Raw genomic sequence first — 12,662 nt, 5'->3', positions numbered from 1 at the left:
ACATGTCCAGACACATATTATCTGTCTGGCAATAAACTGAGAGGCTGAGGTGTGTGCACAGAGTTACTAACAACATCTGCCAAATGCCCAACAGCTGCTTGTGAGCACACGGTATAGAATAGAGCAATAAAATGAGTGAATAATTAGTTTTATTGCCATACATGCGATCATTGATTAAGATTAAGACTCACTGAATATAAAAACAGATGTATTTAAGAGCATCTGTTAGATTAAGAGCACATCGAGACGGCAGATGTGATCTGTCATGAGACTTTCTGGCTGTACATGATGTATCCCTCTCCCCCACAGTGCATACATGTGACAGATAATGAACTGTCTGTGTCCCTGGGCTGTATGTAACAGACACAGACCTTCTGTATACACTAAATCTACAAATCTATACGCAGTTCACAAAGAGAGATCAAGAGCTGCAGGCGAACGTGATGAAAGGGTGAATGCATGAGTTTGATTATATCCATAACAGCTCGTCACATCAGAGGGATGACAGTGGTTTTGTCATGAGCAGCTGTTCTCCACGTTATGTCCGATAATGTACAATAATGTGTAGTATGTCCTGTTTACATTTTGCAGATGTAGCCCTACTAGTATACAGAGTTAGTTGACCTAAATTCTGTTATAAAACCTTGTCTTTACTGGTTTGCTTTAATTGTTCTTCCCATTTAGTTTTGTTTCCTCTGAAGCTTTTCAAGGAGTTCAAGTCCTTTTTGTTGCACAATGTAAGTTACGTTATGTTTTGATCGCATAGTTAATCTGACTCTCTCTAATTCAAGAGCTACAGCGAGATTGGTAAACTTAATTAGGTAGCAGCTAGAGAACTGAATTGCTCCTTACACCCCAAAATATCAGATGGAAGAAACAACCCTAACAATTTAGCTATTTCTATGGCAATAAAAATGTGAAATTTGTTCTGAGAATGGCGTTATAAGAAGAGTTCATTAACATTAGAAATGTCATAACCCCTTTGGGGACATAAATGTAAATTTCATTGCAATCTGCCTGCTAAATTGGAAGCTATCTTGGAGCAAAGTTAAGAATGTGACATTTAAACCAAATATCTAAGGGTATTTGACAGTATGAGAAATCCAATTATTCACTTTCCTGCTGAGAGTTAAATGAGAAAATCAAGAAATCAGCCACCCAGCACCTCCAAAGCTCACCAATTTAACTTTGACGCTGCTTGTGTTGCCTTACAAAAACCAAAGCGTAAAACTGAGTCATTTTTAACACAAACACAAATTAAACAAACAAGAAAATTCAGTGTGGATTAAAGGTCCAGTGTGTGTGAGCAGAGTGATGGGAGAGGTTTTTTAAAGAGAGATGAACAAAAGACAGAAAGACAGGGTGTGACTACTGAAAAGTAACTTCCGTCTGAGGGCAGCCAACATATTTTGACGATGAGGGATGACCTAATTGTTGTACAGGTATCTGTGAGTACAGGTTCAACCACAATGGCATATTTCTTTCCCCCCCTTGAAAAGTCACAGGCAGATTTGCAGTATGGGGTGAGCTCAGGATAACGGGGAGACATTGAAGACAAAGAGAACAATTTTTCTTTGTTGGGTTGAATAGCCTGAAAAGATCAGGTTGGAAACTCAGGTCAGGTGAGGATTCTCGTTAGTTCAGAGTTGAAAGTCCCAAGTGAGGAAGGATTTAATCAGTTGGGTTTGGGCCAAGCTTGATGTGCAGACATCCATCCAGCTGGAAATGTCAACCAGGCACAAGACATGCAGGCCTCAACCTGAGCGCAAGAAAGGGGGAACAGAAACTGGCAAGACGTAGGAAATTAAGTGTGATTATGAATGTACAAAGAAGATCAGATCATAGACTTTCTTCATGACAGACGATGAGTTCGGTTTGACGTGGAAACAATGAGCGCACACATCCAGAGATCCTCCTGTTGGCATGCGTCGGTGTCTGGTGGTTAACAGTATTAAAGGCTTTGAAAAAAAGTCTGAGTGAATGAATGCTGAGGAAATTTATTGTGCAAAACGTCTTTTTAATTCAATTCACATTTGCGTTCTAGTTAGATAAGAAGGTTAATACTACTTCCCTGAGCGCCTCTAAAACTCACTAATCAACACGTTATATGTTTGTTTAATCGGTACAATAAAACAACATTTTTTACACTGTTAGACTCTAAGCCAATAATCTAGAACATGAACAAACTGCAAACTGCTGTTGGGGCTAACAGAGGGAGAGTGGTATCAAGGCAGCTTAAAGTTACATTCATGAAAACAGGCACGAGGAGAAAGGTGACAGTTTTAACACATCCAGTGTGTTAGCGTGTAACAGGGGATAACTGCCCCAGTAAACAAGTGGAGGTGATTAACCTTTGACCTTAGTCACATGTCCAGATGCCACAAATTATTTGGGTATGAAGCAACGGGTAGTTTCTTCTCTCTCCTTTCTTAAAGCTTCTGCAGTGCATTTGATCAAACTTGTACCGTGGCTGATTCAAATGACTAAATAACAGCGGCACCTCAACGACAGTTTGATTTCATGGATCCAGACTGGTTGATATCTCAGACCGCGTGGCAAATTTGAAGAAATGAGTCAGAGATTTGAGCTCGATGGTTCGTTCTTGAAGTTTTAAAATGCAGTGGGGGGGAAATAACCCTCAGCACAAGGTCCATTTTTTTTTTTTAAGCTTTCAGCCACATCTTGTGGCTCCCTCGGCTGTCATTGAAGGCCATGAGCTGCGGCTAAAAATCTAACTAAGTGGACCTTGTGTTAGGATGTTTTTTCAAGCATCAGAGGCCACTCACTGAATGAATGAATGTATATAAAAAAAAATAAAAAATCTCTATCCGTGTCATCCTCGAGCTCGGGTCCTCTACCAGAGGCCCGGGAGTTTGAGGGTTCTGCGCAGTATCTTCGATGTTCCTAGGACTGCACTCTTCTGGACTGAGGCTTCAGATGTTGTTCCTGGGATTTGCTGGAGCCACTCACCCAGTTTGGGGGTTACTGCCCCCACTACCACGGGGACCACGCAACCCTTGACCTTCCACATCCGTTCCAGCTGCTCTTTCAACCCTTCAAGTTTCTCATGTTCCTTCTTCCTGATGTTGGCGTCAGCTGGGATCGCCACATCTATCATCACTACCCTCTTCTGCTCTTTGTCCACCACCACTATGTCTGGTCTGGTCAGCCAGGACCTGTTTGTCAGTCTGGAAGCTGAAGTCCCACGGGGTACAGATCGGACGGAAGTTGCTTAAAAATAGTTTCATCATTACCTGGAGCAATTTGGTTTGAAGCACAAACGTTCAGTGTCAAAGGTCTGAGCAAATACTGCTGTGTGACAGGATGGGCATGTATTTTACATGCTCATCATATGTTCACTTGTGAACTTTAGCCCACAAACTGCAGGGTAAATAAGTACATCTGTATACCCAAGAATACAAATGTATTTTCAATTTTCTCTGAATAATGGAAGCAATCCAGATATTTGTACCAGTGTGAAGCAGAACTTGAATGACAAAGACACAACGGATGTTGATTTGGTGCAGTTTTATGATTTGGAAGATTTCTGAAAAATTGACTGCCAAATAATGCGAGAATGTCAAAAACCTTATCAAAGGATACAGAAGTAAAATGTCTTCTAATATTAATATCATGACCTTTAGTTTATAAGTGCTTTAATTACTCTCTGTGATCATCTAAAGTTTTCCAGTGTCTGGGTTTCCATCACAGAGGCATGTGCTGTCCTGTTCTTAATCACCACCCCCTGCAGCAGCAGCCAAAAGGGCCCCAAAACCTGCACTGTCCCGTCTCCAAACTGCTGACAAGACAAAAATACCAACCTGTAATATACAGCTAAAATCATAAAAACGATGAGCACGGAAAACCATTGTTCATGTTGCAGACAGATTTGGACAGCCGTGGTCAATTTGTGGTTTTAAATAAGTGAATCAAATTTATATATTAGAGAGAACTATGGTAATTTAAAAAGTCTTCAAGCATCGTTAACAAAACGTTATGTGGTTTTAAAGTTGTCAGAACAGAATTTAAAAAATGATTGTATCACAATCATCCCTCTGAATATGAACACTGTGCTGCGTTCACTTCTCGCTGAACATGTAGCAGCATGCAGGTTTATTTTTAAACCAGACAATGACCCACAGCAAACAAGCTCCATGAAGATTGTTGGCAAAGTCTAATCCACTTCAGATTCAGCTGCCGAACTGTGAAGTACAACCATGAAGCCAGCAGAGCCGACAGATAAATTAAGTATCATTTTTTAATTCTGCTTCATGAGCAAAACCTGAACTCAAATCAAGTCAAAGGACATGGACTAAAGTTAAAAAAAATAAATAAAAAAAAGGTGCAGTTTTCTGGAAGACTTTCTTTTTGTGAGAAAGGCTACAAGAAAATAACTGCAACATAAAAACACAAGAAATGGTCTAAAATGAACCAAACCCAACATTGCCTTTTTGTTTTACTAAACGAATTTACAGATTTACAGGAAATCCAAAAAGACATCATTAAAAATAAACATCAATAAAAATAAAAAAGCATAAAACACTTCACACGTCTGAATAGAAATCCTCTTTGTGCTGTGGAATGAAAAACTCAAACAGCCCACAGTCTCCAGCTTGCACAGAGCAGCGTTATCCTCCGTGTACATGATGACTACATGAGACCATCATCACAGTTCATTTCATGTCCAAACTGTTCGGTCTTAAGTTTGGATCCTCAATCCTCCGGAAGACTGCGAGGAAATTCTTCCCTCCGTTTCTCTGGACTTTCTTCCCTTCCTCTGTGCACGTACCCAAACGACTTATGATGACGTCACCGACCTGTCAGAATAAGATAAGACAGGAAAAAAGACAAAAAAAAAACAGAGATGAGCTCACAAAACTTTCATTTGTGAGTGTTGATTCAAACTATTCATTCACTTTTTCTGTCATTGCATTTAAAGCAGTAAAGTATAGTAACTAAAAGTAATCTAACCTTAGTTTGTCTGACTTGTACTTACTTACCCATTAACTGTCTTCAGTGTAAACATTTAAAAAAGGGAATAGTACATAATTCAATGAATACAAGGAGGCTTTTCTGTTCTTCCCAAGCTCGTCTAATCGGCCGCAGCTTCATATTTAGCGTGAGTAAGTGTTCCTTCACAGATGTTTTCTCTAGTTCACAGAACACTGTTACCGTCATGACCTGCAAACACGGAGACGAAAACCTCACGTACCAGTTCTTCATCGGAGACGCGTGTAAACAGCGGATGTTCGGTGAAGTGCTTCACCATCCACACGTGTACTTCCTCCACGTCCGTCATGGTATACACCAAACCCTGACGTGACCAGACAAACACGTGGAGGTTTATTAACATAATTCTGTTCATAAATCTTGATTGATGGCTAAAAATGAAGATACATTTATCGACCGTACCGATTTCTTCTTTGTATAAAAATCAACATTGTCAAACATTTCAGCTTCAGAGTAAAGTTATCTTCCGGAAAAGATAAAAATAACCTACAGACAGCACAGAGGTTAATCACCTATGTCACTGTAGTTTACTTTAGAGGCTGGACAGATAACATTAGTAGAACAGGAAGGGTTTCTTAGAAAACTGGCAGTGATACAGATTTCCACACTGCTGCACGTCCGCATGTACGGTCCATGTTTCAGAGAAGGCAGTTCGAGGATGAGTGCCTGTTGTCTGCACACATACATGTTAATGATTCATGAATGAGCATATTCACTCACAAACAATAGACTCTAGGTATGAAACAGACTCTATATGAGGATTTTCTTGACAGCCTCCGCGCCCACCAGCCACCAGCACAGTTGTGGCTGCGTGCCAATGCCGAAGGTCCTTGTAGAGCTTGCACACACACACACACACACACACACACTTCACATGTGTGCACAAATGCATCAATGCACACACCAGAGGGGGAAAAAACGATAAAGTCAAATTCAGACACAAGCCTTCCATTGTTTCCAGGAACCTCCATCAGTGCTCACGCCTCGTTCAAGTGTCCCCCTGTTGCTCCGAGAGGCAGGAGCGGGGCGGCTGCAGACCAGAAGGTCAACCAGCTGCAGGCCACGCCACTTGCTCAGTTTTATTTCAGTGAATTTGTGGATTTCTGCTAATCGCAAATCAACTGATAAAAACGACGACGAGTGCGCCAATTTGTTGTGCAACCATTAGTTGTTTTTGTGCTGTTAAAGCAACAAGGTGTAACTTTCCTAACAGAAAATAACAGATTTTAAATCATTTTGATGCCGCACGATGTAACTTCATGTTCTGGAAAGTCACATACTATCAACAATCTCACTGATTTTGGTGAAAATGGATCATATTTTTTGTGGGGGAAAAAAATGTTTTCTGGTTTCCCTCTGATGTCTGCTCTGATCCAATTTTCCTTCAGCGTGTGAAGGGTGGTGTCAAAAAAAAAAAAATCTAGAAATATAAAAACCTATGATAATACAACTGAAACCACATGACTGTTAAGCATGAGGCTATACACTAGGCAGGTTTGAACTACTTTACATTTGTGCATCTTCAATTTAAAACACAAACCCTGTCAAAAAACATTTCAATGTCCAACAAAAAGTCTAAAACTGAAAGGCTTTTCATAGAAAATTTGATCCGGTTTCACCAAAATCAGTGAATTAAGACATCAAGTTATGTTTTTGAACCGGAATCAGTGAGATCAGCGCTCAGAGACACTTTGCTCTGCTCTGGTGGCCTCATAAGCACGGTTATTAGTGTACGACCCCGAGCGCAAGAGGAGCCAACGACAACTTTAACCATTAAGAATACCTAAAAAAACAAATGTTTTTGTCATTGTTGGGTACAATGCGGACAAATGTGTGATACGCTTAACACACACGACATCAATTTTGACTTTATAGGGACTTTAACAGGCACAGTTGCCACATCATTCTACAGCAACATGCTGTTTCACACCTCAAGGCTATGTACAGGCTTTTTGATCGAGGAGGAGAGTGATGGAGCGCTGCATCAATAACCTGACCTAAACCCAGTTCTGAAGGTTTGTGATGAGAAAGAAAAGCAGTCAACAAGTGCTCAGTACGCATGGAAACTCCCTCAAGACTGTTGAAAGCCATTTCAGGTGACTACCTCATGAACCTGCCCAGAGTGAGCGGAGCTGTCATCAAGTAGTGATTAAAAGGACTGGAATCTGTGTTGACTAACAAGTCTTATGTACGTACCCCGATTCTCAGTGTGTAGGCGTACTCTGCCAACAGTGTGGGACTAATGATCCTCCATTTGTGCTTGGTCTTCTTAAAGTGCGGGTCGGGGAAGAGGAAGAACATCTTACTGAGCTGAAAGACACAGGAAAAAAAAAAAGGAGTCAGAAACTTTTTTACTTGGTGTGAGTCCAACACAAGCTTTCTATTTTTATCTACGTGACTCTGTGGTTCTAAAATGTATGAATGTCATCTCTTAAATGTGCCCCCATTATATTATGTGGTTGGTTTTTTTAAGCGCCGTGGATTGTAAAACTGGAATTTCCCTCCTTCGTTTTTTTTTTTTTTTCCCCCATAAAGTTCCCCATGTCTCTGTCTTTGACAAGTGCGCAAGTGAAGGCTCCATTGATATTAGTCTGTGATACCATTCCAGTAACTTTTTATTAGTTTAAATAAATAATGGCAGGTATAGACAGAAAGACGTGGGGATAATCACTGGGGACTGCTGCAGCCTCGGGGGCCACTTCAGTGCTGATGGAAAGATGGAAAAACCTTAACATCTTGAATTATTTTTGGGGTTACAAAACATACTAAGAAGAACACGTGAAGCACATCATGCATGTGAGGCAGGATCGGGACTAGATTTCGAGCACTTGTCTGGGTGGTCGGAGACGGTTTTCTTCTAAATCATCGAATGCTAAAACCGAGCTGCGGCTAGAAAAATATTAATTTCCGGGTAAATTAACCCGTGTCAAGAGATTCGGTTCAGGAGAGAGTTGGAAGGAGCGCCAAGGTCGCAAAAATAAAGCGGCTTAATGCGAAACCAAGCCACACGGAGGCTCTTTCCTCTCAAACATTTCCAGTCTCGGCTTGGCAAGAAGCCTCAACGCAGGCCGGACGAAGAATAGTTATATTATTTAAAATGACCTGAAGCAGCATTTAAAATAATAAACAATAAACAATATTGCATCCATAAATGGGTCAGTGTTACAGCGATTACTCCCGTGTTCATTTCCTTAGTTTATACTCGTTTTGGGGCATTTAAGGTGAAGTTATGTAAATTAACCTCGGTACACTAAGCCCACTGTGTAATCTAATACGAGTTTCAACAAGTTATAGATTATCAGAGCTAAGTGGAGTGAATAAATTACTACGACTGTGCCAAGAACTGTCTAAATGTTATATTTAATGCGGGAACAAGGACACGCTCCCAGCGTAATAAGAGTAACCTCAGGAGATAAAAAAAAGTTTAATTTAATCCATGTACAAGTCTTGGAAATATCGTGCCTGCTGAGGCTTTCACCAGACACACGCAGGAAGCGCTGTGAAGTGTTACACTCTTTGTTTTTTGTGTCGAGTTGCGCGGCCAGCTCACAACCTGCAGCGATAGTTTGTGCCGTGAGTTAATTTAGCAAGAAAACGCACCGACAATGTAATTATAAATGATATAAATTATGTCAAGAAGACACACTTACCCAGGACAGAAGGAACGACTTAGTGTGAGCTTATTATGAAGATCAGATCTACATGTGACTGAGCATGCTGTTCACGTGAGACTTAAACCTATCGTGCCTCTGCGGGTCTGCGGCGACACGGATCTAAATGTGGATGGTGTATTCATTCATTCATTAAAGTGGTCGTAAGTAAGAACATAGTGACCTGGTACAAAAACTTACTTCTTGTTGTATCTAACCATGCAGAAACAGTTTGTGAAGACGTGCTGGTGAACTGTTTTTACGACACACAGTGGGGAAAATAATTTCTATTTCTGTATTTATTGTGATTGCCACTCAGTTCTCCGGTCTTATGAATACACAATCATACACAATATACATCATGTCACACTAACTTGGATAACAAGTTATAATCCAAGTTTTTTTATTCAGGCTCTTCATAATCAGTAAACACTTATCCATGATCAGTATCTGCTTCCTGCTGCCTGACAAAAGCCAGCTGTTTAATAAACTTGAGTAATTTAAATAAAGATTTGTTTGTTGTAGTGAGCAGGACCAGAAAACCAGTTCCTCTGTCTTTCCAGCTACTCCGGCCACGACTTGCTAAACCTACTGATGCGTGGTTTAGTTCATGAGCGCCGAGTCATGACGTTCAGGGAGAATCTTTGCGTTACATTGTTTCTGTTTCTTTCTTTTTTAAATCTGTGATTCTGTTTTCAACAGCTGTAGATGAGCTGTGTGGAGACGGCTTGTTGTTAATGGCACAGCTGATCCAAACCAAGGCGTGTTTACCGTCTACTGCTGCAGTCTGAGCTTGTAAAACAAACACTGTGTTTGCGTCTTCAATGTAATACCAGATAACGTCTGATCAGGCGAGGTGGAGATTCTCCACTAGTTTACTGATCATGGATGGTTAACTGAGAACAATTAACTGAGATTGTTTAATCAAAAGTAATAAAGTATTAAGACTTTTGACAAGCCTTGTAGTGATGATACCAGTGGATGATGTGCAGATGGGCGAAAGTTTGATGTTTATCATGATTATACCGTACAAACGATCCCACATTGGATACGTTTACATGTCGTCAGCTTCCCTGCAGTCCTACATTTGATGTAACACCAAACATCAAAGTATGTGTGTGTGTGTTTCCTCACACACACACACACACACACACACACACACACACACACACCTACCTGTCCTTTAGTAAAGAAGTTAGGGAGATACTTCATGGCATTGCTGCGAAGGCACGCGATGTTCTGGTAGCTTCCCGGCTCTGAGGCACGCAGCGACTGTATCCGATCCCGAACATAATCGGACACTTTGACTCGGATCTCCAGGCCCAGGATGAGTTTGTCTGGAAAAAGTGGAGATAGCTCCACTGGAGGGGTGAAGGAAGACATGAGGTTAACATAATTTATTTATATAGCACATTTAAATACAACAAGACATTGGTCAAAGTGCTGCACAACATCAAAAATAAACAAAACTGATATTTGATCAACTCCTAAACGTGAATAAATGTGTTTTTAATCCAGATTTGAAGGCTGGGAGCGAGGTGGATCGACCTGGATCTGACAGATGTTTGTGGACTGACCTGAGCAAGAGATGTGGGACAGGATGAGATCTGACTATGACAACAGCAGGTGACATTTCAGTGAATAACTGACCTAGCAGCCCTCCATAGCCACAGCCAATGTCTGCAAACTCAACCCTGGAGGTCTCAGAGTCTCCGGGGGAGAAGTCCGGATACAGCTCGGACCAGTCCATGTCCTCTGGACACACGGGGCTGAGGACAGAGCAGGTTTTTAATGAGTTTAAATATTAAATGTCTCTTTACGAGAAGAAACAAACTCACTCACTAGTCAAACGTGTGGTACGCCATCGGGTTTGAATGGGCTCTCTGTCTGTAGTAACGCTTCTGCGGCATTGACGAACTCATGTTGGACTAAAGAACGAAACTCCCGGAATAAACTGAATATTAATAAAATAAACAAACTCAGGTTTCCACTTTTCTCTCAGTCACGTGTGTTTCCACTTCAGTTTAGAGTCGCTGCGTTTCTACATCATCACCGAGCGTCCGCGCGGTTGCCAGGTTTTGTTGACAGACGTCAGCGTTTCACGCACGAGACGGAAACGTCACTGTGCGCGCGCCCACACCTGAGACTGAGTTTGGTAGCACGAGACGAACACAGTGTGATGTATGTCAAAAATACCAGCAGGCTCTGTACATATGTTATTAATACTTTTATTATTTTATTTCTTTAGTTATCTTAATTTTTACTTATTGTGTTTATCTATTTTACTTCATAATTACTTATTTATGCTAATACATAAGTAAAGTAACAGCTATTTACTGTATTAATTAATTAATTAATTAATTTATTTATTTAATATATTTCTTGTATCTTTTTTATGCATTAATTCTTATTTATTTATTTATTTATTTATTTATTTATTTATTTAATCAATCTATTTCTTTGTACTTTTTTATGCATTCATTCTATACACTTTTATTTTATTTCTATCTTATTATTATTTTCATGTGGTTTCATTTATTATATTAAGTCAGGAAATGTTATGTAAAAATGATTAAAATGGTTAAGTAAAATCTAAATTAGCAGCACTATTTTTTCTTGTTAGTCTTACAACCTCCAGGTGGAGAAATTTTGTTTGTATTTTATAGGTCCAGTGTGTAAGATTTTGGAGGACTCTATTTACAGAATATAAATGCATAACTATGTTTTCATTAGTGTATAATCACCAGAATAAGAATCCTTATGATTTTGTTACTATAGAAGGCGCAAATTTTATAGCTACAGATGCTGTGTGTCCATTTCACTGACAGCATAAAGGATTGGACATTGTATCTGTGAAGTCACTCACAGGTTAATAAAGAGCTGCTGTGAAGCTCAGAGTGGTGGCTCTGGTTTCCACCATGTTGGCAATCCTGCCTCTTCTACCTCGGACCCAGACTGAATACCAGGCTGTAAACATGTTTATTTCTGCTGTGAAGTTGAGACATTTTAACATGGGGACTTATGGAGACTGACTCATTCTGCAGCCAGTCAATGAACTGGCATTTTTTGGCACTTCCACACAGGCTTCGCGTCACAGCAACGGCCAGGTTGCCGCTTGATTATCTTTCACAAAGTCTGCTGTGTTTCTACAGTAGTCCAGAATGGATAAATTACACACACTTACACGTGTTTCACAGTCATTGTAGATGGTCAAGCATTGCAATCGGTAACTACACCGATAGATGTCACTGAATCCTACACAGTGTTCCTTTAATATACTATTCAATAGTTTAATTGATCAAATTAAATGACATTTACAGTTGTAATTATTTTAAATAAAATGGAAATAGTCAAGTAAAATAAAGCCTCAGCTATATAAATAAACACTGATATTGTTTGATGGTGTTATACACTGTGGTATGTATACATTTAGCTGCAAGTCCACACTCTCAGATTTATGTTCTATTATTCACTGTGTTATGGGACAGACTGTGAATCTTAAAACAGCAAGGTTGTGTATGTTTTACTATTTTGCTGTTGATAAAATAAAATAATTCCAATAGAAACTGTAGCCAAGTCACAGTTAGACATCAATAATGCAGAGTTTGGAGAATATAGCAAAAAATGCAGGGCCATTTCCCCCGGTGTATTTATGTCTACAGCAAAACCTCAAAGCAACAGTCAGGTTTATTTTGCTCTCTGCAGGATCAAACTTCACCTCATGATTTTTTAGTGTCCACACAGCCAGTACTCATTTTCACTGCGTCGTCTATGAAATGGAAATGTTGCAGTTCCCTCTGGGTGTCTTCTGAGTCAACTCTAATATCTTTCTCAACTCACACTGTCAAGATCGTGGTGACACATTATTCCTTCTGGTCTAAGGCTTTATGAGAGACTTGTTTATGTCCAAAGACGCACAGACGGCTGTCTGCTGCTGCTGTGTGTCTAACTGTAGCTATGTGATTTATACATTTCTGAAATAGTGTTTTGTAAATATAGTGC

At 40.0% G+C, this 12,662-nt stretch overlaps 1 protein-coding gene across 1 annotated transcript; it reads right to left on the bottom strand.

Annotated features, from left to right (window-relative positions):
• Positions 1-4,241: 4,241 nt before the first annotated feature.
• On the bottom strand, positions 4,242-10,768 carry mettl1 (methyltransferase 1, tRNA methylguanosine). Its single transcript, XM_019275910.2, has 6 exons — positions 10,503-10,768; positions 10,311-10,429; positions 9,837-10,021; positions 7,207-7,320; positions 5,213-5,314; positions 4,242-4,817 (listed from the first exon to the last, which is right to left on the bottom strand). Exons 1-6 carry the CDS (start codon positions 10,580-10,582, stop codon positions 4,674-4,676), a joined length of 744 nt encoding a protein of 247 aa, XP_019131455.1. The 5' UTR covers positions 10,583-10,768; the 3' UTR covers positions 4,242-4,673.
• Positions 10,769-12,662: the final 1,894 nt, after the last annotated feature.

Source organism: Larimichthys crocea, chromosome VI (genome assembly GCF_000972845.2).
Source record: "Larimichthys crocea isolate SSNF chromosome VI, L_crocea_2.0, whole genome shotgun sequence".
NCBI classification, from domain to species: domain Eukaryota; kingdom Metazoa; phylum Chordata; class Actinopteri; family Sciaenidae; genus Larimichthys; species Larimichthys crocea.
This window is presented reverse-complemented; position numbering and strand designations above follow the sequence as displayed.